The 18,252-nt window shown below is 51.3% G+C and overlaps 1 protein-coding gene and 1 long non-coding RNA gene across 2 annotated transcripts in view; one reads left to right on the top strand and one right to left on the bottom strand.

Annotated features, from left to right (window-relative positions):
* Positions 1–806: 806 nt before the first annotated feature.
* Positions 807–18,252, top strand: part of CCND2 (cyclin D2) — a 30,871-nt gene continuing 13,425 nt past the window's right edge. Inside the window, exons 1-4 of the mRNA XM_058743984.1 lie at positions 807–1,305; positions 3,116–3,331; positions 5,996–6,155; positions 15,417–15,565. Of these exons, the coding sequence (XP_058599967.1) occupies positions 1,111–1,305; positions 3,116–3,331; positions 5,996–6,155; positions 15,417–15,565 (720 nt within the window). The 5' untranslated portion in view covers positions 807–1,110. The remainder of the gene's footprint in view (positions 1,306–3,115; positions 3,332–5,995; positions 6,156–15,416; positions 15,566–18,252) is intronic.
* The window catches only part of LOC131520159 (uncharacterized), a 34,598-nt gene continuing 27,210 nt past the window's right edge, over positions 10,865–18,252 (bottom strand). The window contains exon 3 of the long non-coding RNA XR_009265951.1: positions 10,865–12,697. This is a non-coding gene — a long non-coding RNA (uncharacterized LOC131520159). The remainder of the gene's footprint in view (positions 12,698–18,252) is intronic.

The following is an 18,252-nucleotide window of genomic DNA, read 5'->3' as shown; positions in this document are numbered from 1 at the left end:
TGCAAACCGGCCCCCCCCCGCCCCCCGCCGGCCTGCGGCAGCCCTGGGCGTCTCTCCGCTGCTCCCCAAGGCGCCTGTAGCGCCCCCAAGAATGGGCTGGTTTCTGCTATAGGGTCACATTCTATCACGTCGAAGAAGCTGCCCCCTCCCTCCTAACACCCACCCCTTCCTCCTCTTCCTCTCCACACACAAATGCGGGCGTGGGGGCTGGGGGGGGGGGACGTTGTTCTGGTCCCTTTAATCGGACTTTTGAAACAGCCTTGCAGTGATCAGGAACTTAAACGTCCGGGATATAACCTTTATCTCTGGATATCCGAGCTTGCTATTTTCTAAAATCGCTCTCCTTATTTTTCACTTAAGGGATCTGTTTCAAAATTGCACGAGCCTACCCCATCTTCCAGTAATCTACCCGTCATTCTCGGATCTTACATACAGGGGCAGGAGTGTAAGGATCAATTTTGAAAAAGCCCAAGTTGGTCGTATTTTGGCATGATACAACCTACAGAATGTGCGAAATTAGAGGGACTAAAGAGGAATCGGTGTGGGTTTTTTTGTGGGTTCCCCTATCGGGGCCCCTGGCATGCCGGGCTGGATGGAGGGAGAGGGCCTCGGAGAGCTAAGGAGACGGGTGGGGGGGCGGGGGACCGCGTTTGAAGTTAGGTCGGGCCAGCTGCTGTTCTCCTTAATAACAAGAGGGGAAAGGAGGGAGGGAGGGAGAGATTGAAAGGAGGAGGGGAGGGACGGGAGGGGAGGGAAGGGGAGGAGGAACCGGAGAGGGGAGCGAGGCGAGAGGGAGGAGAACTAACTGCCCAGCCAGTTTGCGTCACTGCCTCTCAGAGCAGAGAAGAGCGAGCAGGGGAGAGCGAGACAACTTTGAAGGGGAGGGCAGGCAGAGTCAGCAGCCCCCGAGGCTCTCCTCTCCCACCGCCCATCCCTTTCCTCTCTTCTCCCCCAGCCTCTCTCTCTCTCTCTGCCCCATAACTTTTCTCCCGAAAACCCCCTACCTAGCCAAAGGAAGGAGGTAAGGGGAACCCTCTCCCCTCCCCCCTCCAAAAACCCCCAATTTTCCAGTCCGGAGAAAGCAGGGAGCGAGCGGGCACCCGGCTGGCCATGGAGCTGCTGTGCTGCGAGGTGGACCCGGTCCGCAGGGCCGTGCCGGACGCCAACCTGCTCTACGATGACCGCGTTTTGCAGAACTTGCTCACCATCGAGGAGCGCTACCTTCCCCAGTGCTCCTACTTCAAATGCGTGCAGAAGGACATCCAGCCCTACATGCGCAGGATGGTGGCCACCTGGATGCTGGAGGTAGGTCTGCAGATAGGATACTCGCTCCCCCCACCCCACTCCACCCCAGCGCAGGGAACCTAAAACTTGGAGAGGGCAGGCTCCGCGCTCGCCTCCCCGCTCCTGTGCGCGAGGTTACCCCGAGCCCTTTGGCGAGACGCGTGGCTTCATTTCTGTTCCTTGCAGGATGCAAGGCTAACTGGGGGAGGGGGAAGGGGATAGGGAAGGGAGGAGGAAAATCTGGGATAAACGAGGCTGTCCTGGAGCGGGGGTGGGGGAGCATCCCGCGCGCGTGTGCCTGCATGTGGCTGCCTCTTCTTCCCACCCCCAGCCCGACCTGTCTTTTGCGAGGCCGCCACTGCTTTCGGTGCAGTGAAGAAGGGAGTAGGAGCGTGAAATCGGGACCCAAACGTAAAAAAAGCCAAAAAGCAGCCCCCCAAAAGCCAGAGAAAATTCGTCCTAGCCTCAGGTCCCCGCATGTGGTCGCGACTCCGCGTTGGCACTTAAGGGGGGGGGGGGGGGAGAAAGAGGGAGGGGGAGGAGGGAGGAGGAGAGAACCGGAGAATTCAGGAGCCCCGGAAGTCGCATTGAAGAAACATGTGTTTTAGGGGAACCCAAAAGAACCACTTCTTTACCCTTGCTCCAAATCTTTGCCGAGCAAGCCGTGTGCCCACGTATGCACAGCTCTGGACCTGCCGTGGTTTCGCCATGTTGCTTTGCAAACTCCGGTTGGAAAGGCTGGAAAACGTCGCCCGCTCCCTCCTCGCACCCCATTATTCCGGCCACCCCACTTGTAATAGTGCCCTCTTCCCCAACCCCCACCTCAGGAAGGTTACTTACAGTTTGGCTTTCCAGTTTCCTCGCTGCGGAGATTTGGGTGGGGTAGGAAGGGGGGGGAGGAGGTGTGTGTGGGGGGAGATGTCGGGGCACCCCTAAAGGAGAGGTCAGAGTCCCCCGTGCCTCTCTCTGGAGGCTCCCCGTTCCTCGGCTTTCCCCCAGCTCGTCACCATGATCCCCAGTTTCTGCCCTTGTGGGCCGCAGCCGGACACTCTTGCCGCGGCGCTCACCCCTCCAAGTTTCCCCTCGGGATCCAAAGCCCCAGGGGTCGAGATACAGACCTTTCCGGCACCCGAAACCTCCGTTTCGGGAAGCCTGGATCCTCTTTGGGGTTTTCACGCCAAAAGGGCTTTTCTAGGATATTTCCTCGATTTTTCATTATTTTTTGAAACCGTCTCCCCATGCTCCCGAGTCCAGCCGCCGAGGCTGCGGCTCTTCCTCCTCTCCTCCCTCCCCCTCTCTTCCCCACCTCTCCCCACCCACCCCCCCAATAGCGGCGCCTGGGCCGCAGGGACCCCCCCGGACATTTTTTCCAATTGTCGGGAATGATAGAGCAGGGTCCGGGGATCCGAATGAGACCAAGAAGAAGACCCCCGGAGCCTCCAGAATATTTTTATTGATTTTTTGAAAAGATGACGAAATCCAAAAAAGAGTGTGAGCGAGTTAGAGTGAGCAAAGAAGTCAGTAGCCAAAGGGAGCGTCGCCGAGCCGGGCGGCTACTGCGCATTTGTTTGCCTCCTGGCTTCGGATGTTCAATTCACCTCTTTTTTTTACCTTCTTGGGGAATACCCCAGCACGGATGGACTATTTAGATTTACCCCGTTTTCCTTCTCTTTATTCTTATCACATAGCCTACTCCCCTCCCCCTCCCCACTCAAAAATTAAATATTTTTGCTTGTTTCCATAGGTTGTGCCTTTCATTTTTTTTTTTTTTTTTTGTCTTTTCCTGACACTATTCCCTCAACCCCCCAACCCTTCCCCACTCCCATTGTAGGTCTGTGAGGAACAGAAGTGTGAAGAAGAGGTCTTCCCTTTGGCCATGAATTACCTGGACCGCTTCTTGGCTGGGGTCCCAACTCCTAAGACCCATCTGCAGCTCCTGGGTGCTGTCTGCATGTTCCTGGCCTCCAAGCTCAAAGAGACCATCCCTCTGACAGCAGAGAAGTTATGCATTTACACCGACAACTCCATCAAGCCTCAGGAGCTGCTGGTAATGCCTACCTCCTTTCTTTTCTCCCTTTCTGCTCTTCCTTCCTTCTTTGCTCTCTCCTGTCCTGATAAGCTTCTGCCCACTGCTCCCCAAAGGAATCCTTAGGATCCCAAATTACCACATCGTTGGGATTTTCACACTTTAGAAGATACCGCTTTTAATATGAATTTTTTTGTGTTCCTACTGCGTGCCAGCCACCATGCTAAGCCCTAAGGCTACATCCACAAATAAGATCCCCATGACATTTGTGTTGGGGGAATTCATTTGCACTTGTGTGTGCGCACGTGTGTGCATGCATGGGTGTGTGTAGGGGAGACTTGGAACACGGTGATCACATTTTAATTAAATTCCAAATTTTCAACCACTGAATTTTGAGAAAATAGCTCAACTTCCCACATGGTAGGCATGTGTTCCCGTGGTAAAAGGGTGTTGTGGTGCGTCTCCTAAGAATCCAGAGTTCAAAGGTAATGTCTTATCTATCTATAAATTTTCAAGATACCTGCACATAGTAGCTGTTCACTAAATATCAGCTCACTGATGTTTGAGCGAAGTCAGAATTTGTCCTTTAATTGGAGGAATCTGAGGCCTGGTTCCCGGGGAGGCGGGCGATGACCTCTGTATGGTGACAGGGGTCCTGTCTTGACTCAGGTTTTCTAACAGCAAACCTTTTCCCCACCCAGTCTAACTCATTTTCCCCACAGCTTCACACTCAAGGCGTCCATGTGGCAGCAGTGTGGAATGGTAGAGTGGTTCCCAAACCCACCTTCTGTGGTCTGCACACCTTTTCTCCGCACTGTTTGGAAGAGCCCCCTCCCCCACCTCCTTCTGATCGCCCCTCCCCCTTCCTACTGGGAAGGCCTGCACAAAGTCCACAGGGCTAGGACTGGCTCCCAGAACTGAGCTCTTTGTGAAAAGGCCTTCCTTTCTGGGGCTGTGCTGCCATCTAGTGGCAGACATGTGCAAGGATGGGGGAGGAATTGCGGGGAATGTAGAGAGGGGCATGAATGACTTCACCTTTGAACCGCTGCCAGATTTCAGCTGCTTCTGGTTTGGTCCGGGAGGCCCAGAAAGGTGCTTTCTTCTGGGAGATCTGCTTCCTTTAATAATAGTACAAGACGAGTGGTTTATTTCACACTCCCCTGTGAGAAGAAAGGGCTGGAATTTCAAGCCATCTTAGAAGACACTGGTTGTGTAGTAATTTTACCAGTTTTTTTTTTTTTTCCCCTTTTTAAACCCCAATCCTCTGTAAAAAACCAAGGGGGACTTTAAAGCATGTAAAGGAAAAGTCGTTAGAGTTCATCACCAGTTTGTTTTTCTCAACGGGAAACCAGGAAAATGAATCTTCCATTTGGCTCATTTGTTTCAACGTGATGGTGGGTCGTGGTGTTCTTTGGCACCCCAGTTTTTCCAGGACCGGCCAAGCCAATTCATGTTGCTTCACAAGCACCCTGCCTTGTCCCCCTTTCCCTGTCTCTTGATCCCAGAAGGTGGGAGGTACAGGAATCCTCCTATTTACTTATGAGAAATCTGAGGCTCTGGAAGGGGAAGGGAGTCCCCTCAGATCACACAGCCACCTAGTACTACAGGAGGGGACTGGGGCTCTGGTTGCTGGTGTAGCAAATGCAAGAGAGCCGGGGTTCTTAGGGTGAATGGAGGAGTAGCGTGCACTGGCACGGTGGTCTCTTCCTATCTCTTCTGAAGATGATTAATGGATAGGCCTGTTTTCCCTCTGATCGCACGTAGTTTTAAAGTTTCCTTTCTGGCCTGTTGGACTCTGAACACAATTTCCCAAATGTATCTCAGTAAGGGAGAAAAAAGGATTTTCACTAGGTGGACCAATGGTGAGAAGTCCATGAGAGAGGGGGTCATATTGTCCCCCCTCAGCATTTGGACTGAGGGGTTCCATGACTTTGCCCAGGCACCTTCACTTTGCCCTGTTCAACCTCCAGCTGCAGCATGGGGTTGCTAATGACCATCCTGGTGGGTCCTCCAGTCTCGGTGACAGAGGCCTATGAAACATGTAGGGGAAAGGGCACTCTCCTGGCCGAATGTCATTTCCCCAAGACTTCTGCATTATGTGTCGAGGGGAAAGTTTTAAAGCTGAGATAAGTGGCACTTATTGGCACCAATTACAAGTAAATTGGTTGCCAAGGAGTTGAGCCAAGGAACCTTATTTTTAGCTTTATCTGTGTGCATCATTTTCCCCTGAGGATTAAAAAAGACTATTAATCCAGCGATAGAGACCTGTACAATAAATTACTACCTAAGGGCCACAATGACCTTGGCAGTGCCTTGTAAGTTCAGCTTTCTGGGGGGGTGGGGGGGGGCAACAGGACTGCATGGAGGTCCATGTTGGCTGAGGGGGGTGGGGGGAGCCGAAGAGGAAAAGAACTAGGAAAAAGTAGAATCTTGGCAACAGCTACCTGGGCTCTCATTATTTTTGGTGGAGCCTCACATTTGAGGCAGAAGAAGAGACGCCAGTGACTTCCAGGCTTTGGGGGGCAGGTGGGGGGTGGGGGGCTTGGACAAATGGGCCCACCTCAGGATCCAGCAGCATCCTCCTGAACAACATTAGAACTGGTCCGGACCCCAGCCCCTGGTCCCTGACACCAGGTCAGCCTTTGGGTTTTATACTCTTGTCTCCCTCCCTCCCTCCCTCATCAGGAGTGGGAGCTGGTGGTGTTGGGGAAGTTGAAGTGGAACCTGGCGGCTGTCACTCCTCATGACTTCATCGAGCACATCCTTCGCAAGCTGCCCCAGCCCAGCGAGAAGTTGTCTCTGATCCGCAAGCATGCGCAGACCTTCATTGCTCTGTGTGCTACCGGTAGGAGCAGGCTGGAGCCGGAGGGGGCCTTGTGGGGGGCGGGGACACAGGCTGAAGAGCCCTTTGGGGGGGTGGTCAGGGAGAGACTGATGGGGGTACTAACTGGCATGGGCATAGGGGTTCAGGAGAGGGGTGGTCCCAAGTAATCTAGAGTACAGGGTTTTCATGCCCAGGCTGTGTGTTCTTTATTTTATCTGAGCTGGTGTATTCTTTTTTTCTACTAAACTCATAAATGGTTTATGAGGACAGGTGTGGTAAGCGGAAAAAAAAAAAGTGCCTGTTAAAATATTCTTTATGATGTCTAAAGTGCTCTTTGAAGATTATATATACTGCTCTCTGGTTGTGTTTAAATCTTTAATCTTTTGAGGAAAAGGATGCTTGGAGATAAGGCCAAGAGGAAATTTGGGGGTGGGGGGTGGGGGCAAATATAGGTTAAAGGAACACTGTCTTGATAAATACGCTGCCTGCCCTGATAAGCAGTAAGGGAGGTTGAAGGAGTTCTCTTTACTGTAGGGCACTTACTGCTGGGTAACTGGTGGATGGGGGAGTGAACCTGGCTGGCTCTCATCAAGGACTCACCTTCTGAGCACTAAGTTCTGATGCCCTCTCTTTAAGTGCTGCTGTTTTGAATTGGTTGCAGCCTTTACCAGCAAGCGCAAGTGGCTTTTTCGTATTAAAAGCTTTCCACCCACCACGTTGATCCCACAATTGATACATAGTTCTTACTGGCCCATTTGCTTTGCATTTCCCTAATAAACTAAAGGCAGTGGTTTGACAACTGTCTCATTAAACTGAGCCTTGGCCAGTTTCTACTATTTTTGTTCCTTGGTAGTGGCCATGGGAGAGACCCTGAAACCTTAGTCATAGGTAAAGACATCATAGGTAAAGAACTGACTGGGCAGGTCTTTTGTTTTGTGGTGGAGGGGGGGTTGGGGGGGAGTTGGGGGGGTGGTATCCAGAGGGTTCAGCCCAAGTTCGCTAAGAGTTGTTGAATTTTAGAGATGGGACTCCTGGGTTAACTTTTTCCAATGTTTTGTTACATGTTATTTGTAAGTATGTACAAATGGATCACACAATATGCGATAGTGTATATGCTCTGTGTTCTCAGTCAAAAGTTCAGGCTTTGCTACTTATCACTGGATGACCTTGGACGGCCGCTTAACCTCTCTGAACTTGAGCTTCATCTGCAAAACACACCTGTTGATACATGATCTTAACAGCCTTTTCAGGGTGGTTAGGAAAACAAAAATCAGAAAGAGACAATGTGCAAAGAGGTACTTTATGAACCAAGGAACGTGTAGACCATGTGTTGTGGTACTAATTGTGAAAATGCCACCATCTCCATGTTTAAGTGTTGCAACTGCCTTAATCCAATTCAACAGGACCCCTTACTCTCTGCCTTCCCTGGCGTGAATGTAGGGTTCCCAGCCACCCACATTTGATTCTAGGGCTTAGATTTTTTCTCACCAGTTTTCTGTAGTCCTGCCCTTCCAGATCCAGACTGGGCCCATGGCCATGTTAATGTGTCCTGTGCCCCTTTATGAGAGAGTAAGCTGTCCTTCCTGCAGCCCTGAGGGGGCCATTCTTCAGAGCCCCCGTGGATACCTTGCTGACTTTTAGACAGTAGCCATTCTTTTGCTTCCTCGCTTCTCTTGCTGTCTGGCCTGGGGCCCTAGAGGTCAATCCCTCATTGACTTGTCATTTTGTCTCCCAGGCCCTGCTGTCCCTTCGTCTCCATTGTCATGATTCACTGTGGGGGAGGGGTCAACCAGTCCTTTTTTCTCTAGCCCTTGGACCCCCGACCCTCTGACCCGAAGCTCCCCCATTGCCCAGCTGTTAGCCAGAATTCTGCTTTGACCTTGTCTCTTGACTGACAGATCTTTTGGGGTCTGTCCACCCATTCCCCCATTCTGATCTCTGATTGGGGTAGGGATGGTAGGTGGAATTATCCAGGCATGGGCAGATCCCCAGCTTCTGTAAAGGCCCATTCTCTAAAATTGGGGGGTCCCATCCCCCCACTTCTGGCCTTCTTGCCCAGATCCTTGGGGTGGCTGCCAACTTTGGGGCCAGAATAAGGAGCTGGGACTCAGGCACTGAGGACAGAGGTCCAAGGAGTGGCACAGGAAGTCACGAAGACTGCCTTTGGGGAGCCATGAGCTAGCTCTGGGCAAGGGCTAAGAAAGGATACAGGGAATAACTCCAACTAAATGAAGACCACCAGCCATGTACTAAGCCTTAGGTGTGGACTGGTCAGAGCAGAGGGGGCTCCTCAGAACTTTCCTGAGTCTAGGAAGGATGGCTGTGTCTCACAAGGCTTTTCTTTCTTGATCTGTGCTTGAGTCCGTATGAATGACCAAGTTACATAGAATCCTCACTTTGTGGAGTTTTATACCAGATGGCCTGATGGTATAAAAGCCCAGATCTACTTTTCTTGGAGGAAACACCTTCCAGTTAGATGAAATGCCTCCTTTTGGGGCCAGGGTGTGACAAATGGTTGAGTGCCTAGGACTGTCTGGCAAGCTGCAGGCACAAGGTAACTGAGAACCAAAGGTAGGTGATACCGAGGAGGTCCAGTTTGCTCCTTGCACCTCACGCCTCTGTCCTTGTCCCCCAATCCTGGATATTCTGCCCTGAAGCCCAAGAGGCACCTGTGGCCGGGGTCTTGCAGACTTACAGTGGGTCTGGAGGAGATGGTAGCCAATCCTCTAGGCTGTGTGGCTAGTTTATGGGATAAGTTGGTTGTGAAAGAGCTGGCAGTAGTTCCTCAGTCTGTGCGGGGAGTGCATGTGTGTGTGTGAAAGGGGAAGAGAGAGCAGGAGAGCAGAGAGGGGCCATGAGAAGGGGAGCGAGGCTGCAGTTTTCCTTAGGGGCTAGAGGGTAAGATGGTGGCAAGGCAGAGAGATGCCCTTCTCTCCCCCCATCCCCCCCCCCCCCCCCCAACCACTCATCTCAAAATGGCTTCTGGCAGGAGAGACTGCCTCCACCTGCCTGGTGTCCCTCTCTGGGCCAGTCATGGTTAGTGAAGGCAGTGGAGGGAGAGGGAGACCTTCATAACTGACAGCCCCTGGCATTCCCTTTCCTGGAGCTTTTGATCCTGGGGAAGCAGGACTGAGCCTTAGTGCCCCCCTGGTCGTAGGTGTGATGGTAGAGTCCCCCAGGTCTGCAAATGAGGAAAGAAGTACCGTTTAATACGACTCAAGATCGCACTCTGGCACTGGAGGATTCTTGATGCGGGATCTCACGCTCAACAGATGATTCCAGTTAGTCTAGAAACGCCAATGATACTGAGTTTGAACTTGGTGTGGGGGTGGGGTGGAGGTGCTTAACCTCCCTACCTATGCGTGGTATCCCACATCTCCCTCTTTTTGCCTCGGGCCCCACCTCAAGGTGTTTTGCTTATTAGCTCTTTGCAGCGTGCACTTGAGTAGCCCCGCCCAAGGCTCCCCACCCTGAGGCCTGAGCCCTGAGCCCTGGAGCCCCAATGAAGCCCCAGTGAAGCCCCAGTGATGATAACTGCTGTATTTCCAGCCTTCCTGGCTTTACCCAAAGGCGTTTCATAACCTTCTATCATAAGATAGAATTATAGCCGGGGCCCGGAGAAGGTAGGTGGGTTGGCCCCTTACCCCAAAAAGGTTTGCCCTGGCGGCTGCCAGGTGGGAAGAATTTAAGCCACCTTCCTGTCTCTGTGTTTTCCCCACAGCTGACAGGGCGCGGAGCTGAGGGGAAGTGGCGTGGGCAGCCGACAGTGTCAGTTCTGCAGGCGCACCTCGTGGGGACCAGCAGTGTGGCAGGGCTATCTCACTTTCCTTCTGGCCGGACAATGAATGAGGAGTAGGCTGCTTGCTGTTCTCCAGCCGTCTCCCTCCCCTCCTCCTGCCACCTAGGCCTTTGGAGTTATATTAGTGTTCCATGTCACCGTGGTCCTTCCCCACAAGGACAGGGTGTGCTGAACCTATTCCAGGGGTGGTAGGTGAGGTGTGTGCTGCGGCCATCACCTGCTGGCCAATGAGCATCTGGGATTCTGGCCTTTTAACCTTCCACCTTGCTGTAGGTGGGAGGAGGGGGAGAGATGGGGGAAATGGGAAAGGGGGGGGGGGCTTCCCTGTTGGTCTTAAGCCTCAGACCGAGTATCTCCCGCCCCCTAGTGGTGGTCAGAAGCAAGGCCATCACTCTTCTGCTTCAAGGCCTCTACATGGTAGCCAAAACAATCTGCACTAAATTTACGTGCAGGGCCATCTAATCTGTGGTTTTAGACCTGCTTAGCTCAGACTCTTTCTTCAGCGAAATTTTACCAAGACCTGCAGATAGTGAGTTGATGAATATGGAGCCCTCTCTGCCCTTGCCCAGATTAAGAAGCCCAGTGGGGCCCCCAGAGCGCCTCTGGTGGTCTTGGGAGGTTAAGTGGGTTGTACAGGCCACACAGATCACGGGTGCCATGGCTAGGACCTATCTCTCTGACTCCTGAGCTAGGGCTTGCTTTTGGGGGCTTTTCTCCCGCTTCTGATAGGAAAATCACCCTGTGTTCCTTAGTGGGATGTGGGAGGTGGCCTTGAGGAGCTGTTCACATTCTGGTAAGTTATAAAGAGCACTGGGTCTACAGTCCAGAAGTCCCGACCTTAACCCCAGGTCCAGCACTGGACATGGGACAAGTCACCTAACCTCTCAAGAATTCATTGATTCACTTGTGAAAGGAAGTGTTTTGAAACAGATGAGTTTTACAGTTTATTAATACCTCACCACTACTGCTACATGGATGAGTAAGCAACCAGTAGAGCTGGGGTTCCCCCAAGGTGTGCCCCTTGCCTCCACCACCTCCCCGGGAGGGGGGAACATCATGTCAGAGGCTTCCGGTATGTGGGCATTGCTCCTTGGCTCTGGGCAGACCGCAGCTGAGTGGATATGGGGCACATCGGGGAGACCATTGCCAACTTCTGTATTCCATTCATCGTATGGGGGCCTCATTTTCTCCCACTCCTGACAAACCAGCATGAGGCTTCGGGGACTCAGTGAGGTCATTTCTGGGACCCACAACACAAGTGACAGTGAAAGATTCTCCAGGCGGCACAGAGCCTTTCTTCTTGGCGGTCTTGGTGCCCTTGGCCTGCTGTCAGCATCCGCCTGTTGCCCAGGGATGCTGGGCACCTTCCTCCTCTCCCCTGCCGATGCTAAACAGAATCTCCAACAGTCAGAATTCCCCTTCACGGTTCCGTTGGAGGTTCCCGTGGTCAGAATAGTGATGGTGATGACACTTGATAGCTTACCATGAGCCAAGCACAGTGCTTTTACATGGATCATTTTAGTTGAGTCCTCAGAACAACCCTACCAGGTGGGTATAATTATTCTTCTAATTTGCTGGTGAGAAAATGGAAGCTCATAGGGTTCAGGTAACTTGTCCATCTTCACACGGCTGGTAGGTGGTGGGTCATCGGCCTCCACATTCTCCATCTTACAGTTCTTGCAGCTGCTTGGCCCAAATCCTTCTCATGCCCTCGGAGAGTGTCCTCCTAAGTATCTTCATGCTCCTGTCCCCTTGACCACCCGCTTTCTTTGAGAAGTTTTTTTATAAGCTACGCATGTAGTATGTACTTAGCCATTTAGAAGGCACCGTGCTGTATTATATTACTATGCTTTTCAGCTGGGGCGGCAGATTAATCCATGCTGCCTGGAACGGGGAGGAACACTTGTGCTTTGTCAGAATGGATCACTGGTCAATTCATTGCCTCTCACTCTGCTGCAGAGGAAGGAGGGTGCTCAGGATGCCACCTCTTACCTTTTCAGGTGGGCAACTGAGGCTAGAGAGAGACCCTTGCCCCTGAATATGCCTCTGCACCAAGATACAACCTGTTGGTATTTTTGACCAAGACATGTAGAGATTTCTAAGAGATTTTTACTTGGTATTTTTTTTTTGCTGAAATAGAATAATATTAAGAGAAAGTATTATAAAATTGCTTACCATTTCTTCCATCTAACTGCGGGAAAGTTTAAAATGTTTTCTGTGAATCCTCCTGCTTCAACCACATGCATGTGCATGTATGTACTTTTATTTAGATGTTTCTGGGAGGTTGTATTCTTGGTCATAGCGTGCATGCCATCTGATTTTTCTGTCCAGCCCCCCTGCCCAAGTGGATCTGGTGAACACTTTTCAAGGCAAAGTTTATGGTTTCCAGGAGTGGCTGAATGGGCTGGGTGAAACCTTCCGCGGGTGAGCATGGAGGTTAGCTAACTAGAGCTAGTATGAGGACACGACCCTTCAGATGTTTTATTCTGGTGTTTTCTTCCTCTGCTGTTTCCCCCACCAGCAGAGAGGGGTTGTCCCTGAGCCTAGTCCTGGGGCAGCCCCTGATGCCGTGAGGAACTAGCACTGCTGTCTGTGGAGAGAGATGCCTCGTGACTTTGTTGGCTGACGGAAGCTATGCTCTGTTCTAGTGATTCTCGCTTGTCCTTTTCTCGGGGGTGGCTCTTCTAGATCCTTAAGGAAGAGCAAAGTAGAGCTGGAAGGCACCTGGGAGATGAGCCAGGCTGCTGTCTCCCAACTTTTTGACCTAAGCTGTGAAGAAAGAAAATACATTTTATAACGTAACTCAGGATGTACATAAATGTACATCAGACTGATACAAAAGTTTTTCAAGAGGATATTTACTTCTACTACATGATTACTTCCTGGTACTTTCTATCTTGTTCTGTTCCGTTAAACAGCAACAAAAACAACCCACAAATGGGTTTCATGACCCAACAATGAGCTGCAACACTGGAAATCAGAAAAACACCGATCCAACCCCACCCTTTATTAGACAGATGGGAGTGCCAGGGACTGGAGGAGGAAGTGACTCACCCAAGGTCCCACAATGTGGATCTGGTTTTCAGTTCTAATGTCACCTCCTTTGGACTTACCCACAGGAGAGCCTGGCAGGTGCTCAGGAATCTAGTAGGAGACCCTGGTTTGCCACTGTGGTGGGTGGCAGAGGAGAAGAGCAGTGACTGGCCCAGCTTCCGGCAGCTCTTCCCTTGCTGCGGGAGCACTCCCCAGTCTGAGCTGCCTAGAGGCAGCTGTGTTCTTGTCCATGGTGCTCCCCAATTCCAGGAGGCAGAGGACCGTATCCCTAGGAGGATGCCCTTCAGCATTTTCCTAGCAAAACAAGAAGGGACGTAGAGTCCTTACAGCAACCTTAGCACCTTCTGCACCCCAGGACCACCCTGTAAATACCCCCTGGCTTCCAGAAGTTAATTAGTTTGCTAAAATTGGAAGTGAGTTTTGTGTGCAGCAGCGTGACAAAAGACAGGCATGTATGAGGTGTGCTTCCCGGTCTGAGGCCTGGGACAGAGGAAAGGGAGGGCCAGGGATATCCTCCTGTCCTTCCCTGCCAGATGCTCCCACCCAGGGCCTTTGTGGGCTCAAGGCCATGGGCTGGCTGCCTCCTCTGCATTATGAATGTCACAGGGGGAAGCTAACGAGGTTATTGGGCAGAGAAACACTCCTGTGAGCCCATGTGGAAGAGACCTACAGCAGAGCAGGAGGCAGGGAGGCCGACTTTGGCACCATCCATGGGGCTAGAGAAGGAACTGAAGGGGTTAGTGGACAGCAGGCTTTGGCCAGAACACTGTAGTATACATCCTTCAAGAAGTAGAAATAGTGAGCGAGCGAAGGAAAGAAAGCCAAGGATAGAGACAGACTGACAGGCAGCCAGGCTCGCTCTGTTCATGGGATTCGGCCAACATGGGAGGTGTGTGCGTGGTTCAGTGCTCCAGCAGTGTTTCTGACAACACCACCAACGTGACGCTGGACAATGGGATCACCTATAAAAGTGCTTTTATGGAATATGCTGTTGTAATAGGGCATTTACAGTAAAAGGGGAAATGTTAGGTTGAACTTTGTGTTTCGACCTAATGTTTATGCTGTAATTTGAAGTGTGACCTATGTCCTCCCTCTGTCCCTCCCTCCCACCCCCCTCCTTGCACTGCTCTGTACAGTAAACTCTCTGGAGTGATGCTAGAACCAGAGGTAGCACACTGGAGGATTTACCCCACTCCAGGACTGACGACAGTGAGTGATGGAAGGAACCTCTTTAACCTATCAACATAAGGCACTGGTAAAGGCAGTTTAAGTTCTCAGAAGTCTGCCCTTTTTTATCCGCAACGTTAGGGCATTTGTGCCCACCTTATGTGGTGGATGTGTGGATTAACTGGGACATAGCCCGGAAGGGACTGTACACGTGGGTAGTTAGCAGTTAGTAGCAGCAGCAACGGGAGTAAGGTGTGGGTGTCCTTGTCTCCTCCTTGATGGCTGGGCAGTGGCTGATCTCGATCCCCCAGCCTGAGAGCTTGTGGGAGTGCTCAGAGGAAACCGAGGCGTTCGGTCTCCCATGCTGAGGCCTCACAGGAGCCTCCCCTCTCTTTGCTTGTGGAGAACTGGAAGTGGATGAGGGTTTGAGCTCCTCCGATCGATCTTGGTGTACGTCTCATTAGCAAACCGCTCTTTTTCTCCAGCAAGAAAATGCGATCTTAGGGCCCAAGAACCATAAAATCTAAACCAAGTCATCCGTGTGATGCAGTGGTTAATACTGGGTGCCTGCTTTCCCTCCTAATATTCTTAGGGCCCTTGGCATTGGGTTAGAAGCTGAGGATTGTGCAAAACTTGGCCCTCAGCACTGTCTCCTGCATTACTGCTTCTCTCACTTCCCTTTTTTCTTTTTTTAATGAAATCATCTGTTGTTTTGTTATGGGCCATGTCAGTCCCTGTTGACTTGCCACAGAATATGGCAAGATCACATCAGGATTATTGTTTATAAAATGTTACCAACTTACACTTTTCCTGCCTTCCACCGTCTAGATCCCCTGGTCTGTCTCACTTCTGTGGCACACAGGTTACCTTGTCTGGACTCGTCTCAGACCTCCCTCCTCTATTCCTGCCATGACCCCCAGAGGAGACTATGTTTCTTGCCCCTTGCATATGCTAACCCCTCACAAGATTGTGGAATGAGGGATTGGGGGACCTGAATCCTCTGAGAATTCACTGTGCACTCAGATAGGCTTTCTACCGTCCCTGCCTCAGTCTTCCCATTTTAGCTCTGGACCTGCCACAGGGATGGCAAATAAATAAAGGGCATCTTGTGAAGGAAGACTGAAAAGAGACTGTGTCTGTGGGGTAAGGGGTTACCTGTGCAGCTGATCTATCACCACCCTGTATCTGAGTATCTTCAAGCTGGGGAGCTCCCGGATCCAGATTCTTCCTGTGCCTTGACCTTCTGCCTCTTGTCCTCACAGACTTTAAGTTCGCCATGTACCCGCCATCGATGATTGCAACTGGAAGTGTGGGAGCCGCCATCTGTGGGCTCCAGCAGGATGAGGACGTGAGCTCGCTCACTGGTGATGCCCTGGTAGATCTGCTGGCCAAGATCACCAACACGGATGTGGTAGGTGGATGCCATCTTGGTTAAAACCAGATGTCTCTTTTCTCAGCCCAGGGAGGGAGACAGTTGGCCTGACGATGATGTGTTGGAGATATTTTTCTTTGTTGGTGGTTTCTGTTTTCCAAGATCAACATCCAAGGTAGTACAAAATCCAACAGATGAGGCTTCCTCTTAAGGGTTTGAAAGCCTGTGTGCCATTAAATAGAGAAAAGAGCCTAGCAGGCAGATAACAAGGTGGGAGGAGGGCTGTTTACTAATTTTCCTTCATGGTGTGGGCTTCCCCATGGGTCTGAATTGTTGCTTCATTTCCATTTATGTACATGTCCTCAGGCTGCCTCTCCCCCACAGTGTGCTGCTCTGCTTACAGCCACTAAGGTGGAGACACAGCATGGAGAGGGGACTAGAGCCTGGCTCTGCTGCACTGGGGGCGGTGGGGATCTAAGAGGTGCCCTGCCACGAGAATGGTATCTGGCCTTGACACACCTCTCAACCCCACCCGCCTCTCACTTCCCTTTTGTTTAATGTGGTAATGGATTAAAAAGTACTTCTGAAAGAATAAAGAGCCATAGTAATTCAAATAACTATTATTAGCTATAGATTTTTCCATTCTTGTGCCCCGTGGACTGCCCAGAGGCTGCAGTTCTGCTTGCCAGAATTTGAAGCTCTTTAGAGGAAAGGTCTTGAGAGACCAGGGTCAAGTGAGGCTCTGATTCAGCTGGTAGGAAATTGCAGTCCTTAGAAGGTCCGAGCCGGGGTGGTTCTGAGAGGTCAGCGAGGCAGTTCCTTCGTCTTCCATTGGGGACTTTTTCCATGCGGAGGGCTGAGGGAAGCAGCTGGGGGTGGGGCACTAGCAGAGCTGGGACTGGACCCAGGAAGCTCAGACTCCTCGCCTGGGAACTCTGCGCTCCACCCTTGTGGTTGCTCCCAGAGCTTTTTGTTTGGGGAAGGGCCTCTGCTCCAAACCAACTCTGAGAGGTGTGTCAGCTCAGAGGCCCTGGAGAGTCCACACGAAGATGCCCCCTCTGGATGTTCCAGGGAGATTCCGAATGCCCCGCTGTGGGAGTATATTGAGTTAAGAGAGAATGTGGTTTGTGGGCCTGTGGCTGATGCCCCACAGGGATGCTGAGCAGAAGGCTGAAGCTCAGAGAGTGTGAGGCTGCAGCTTCCTGGCTTTCTCACCTACGTATCTGTATTTTGCCTTGGCCTTTATCACCATCTCAAGGAAGTAGTGCAGGGAGGTGTTAAAGGGCCTCATGGAACCTAGGGGCCTGCTGTGAAGCAGTTCTTAGGCTTTTAAAATTCTAGGTCCAAAACATAGGCTTTAAAAACATGGTTTCCAAAATAGAGATTGAAAAGACCCCTCCAGGCAGCTTCACGTGCAGAATGCTTTTCTAATCCTCCAGAGACAAATCGTGGACAGGACCTAACATTTATAGAAATGAGAAGCTTCCTTCCTTTTCTGAATATCTCCTATTAAGGCTGCCTTACAAAAAGGAGTCCTGAGCAGCAACCAGCTTAAGACCAGCTCTTCCTTCGCCCCCCAGAGACAAGAATGTCAGTGACAACAGTTTGACCCCAGGCACTGTAACCTCTTTAAGATATTTATAGATCTGCTCCAATTGGCCGGTTGCCCCATGGGTCTCCTGCCTTCTCCACATGTCCTTTTATCACCCCTTACTGGTTTCAGATGGACAGAGGTCACTCCTGAGGTGCCACTTGGGGTGCTTTTCAAGAGTCTCTTGGGAGTCTCTTGGGAGTCTCTTGGGGTGCTTTTCAAGACTGCAAATCAGTTTCTCATGGCAAACTGGAGAAAGTGCTTGCCCCTTTCAGATACTATGTAGCCAGTCCATCCAAGTTAGCTGTCAGACTGAGTTAAATGGATGCAAACCCGCTCAGAGGTCTCTTAGAAATCCCAGCTGTTGCACTGGACTTGCATGCACATGTCACATGCTTAGCGGTGGGCCCTCAGTTACATATCTTAATATTTAAAAACCAAGCATGAGGGGCACCTGGGTGGCTCGGTTGGTCAAGCTTCTGACTTTGGCTCAGGTCATGATCTCACAGCTTGTGGGTTTGAGCCCCGCATCAGACTCTCTGCTTTCAGCGCAGAGCCTGCTTTGGATCCTCTGCCCACCGTGCCCCGCCCCCCCCCTTCCCCCACCTCACCCACTAGCACTGTCTCTCTGTCTCTCTCTTTCTCAAAAATAAAATAAAAATTAACAGCAAAAAAAGCCCCCAAAAAACAAAAACCAAGCATGAGCAGAGGAGAATGTAAAATCCATAGCACTTTTTCAGATAACCACTTGAGCCCTCCGTGAGTTCTGCTGGGTCTCCTCCCATCTGTCTGCCTGTGCTGTCTGAAGTGCTGAGGCTGAGAGTGAAGGAAAATGAAAGGAGTGGCTTTAGGAAGCATTAGCATTTGGAGGGAGGCAAGTTTTGTTTCCTGAGCTCATTTACTATTTCATGAGTTGAGAGGTGGGGTGTTTGAAGCCCTTGACTCTCCGTTCATTCCTGGGAATGTTGACTAAGGGCGCACTAGCCGCATACTTGCATTATGAGGAAGGCCTGGATGGCTTGGAGGTAGAAGTGGAGGCAGGTGGGTAGTGCATGGAAGATGAGACCTGATGTTCCGGGCCTGAAGGAACTTAGCGATCCTAAGACAAATCGAGAGTGAAATGTGCAAAATCCTA

This window comes from Neofelis nebulosa, chromosome 8 (assembly GCF_028018385.1).
Source record: "Neofelis nebulosa isolate mNeoNeb1 chromosome 8, mNeoNeb1.pri, whole genome shotgun sequence".
Taxonomy (NCBI): domain Eukaryota; kingdom Metazoa; phylum Chordata; class Mammalia; order Carnivora; family Felidae; genus Neofelis; species Neofelis nebulosa.
Note: the sequence above shows the minus strand (reverse complement) of the source record. Positions and strands in the feature narration are given on the sequence as shown.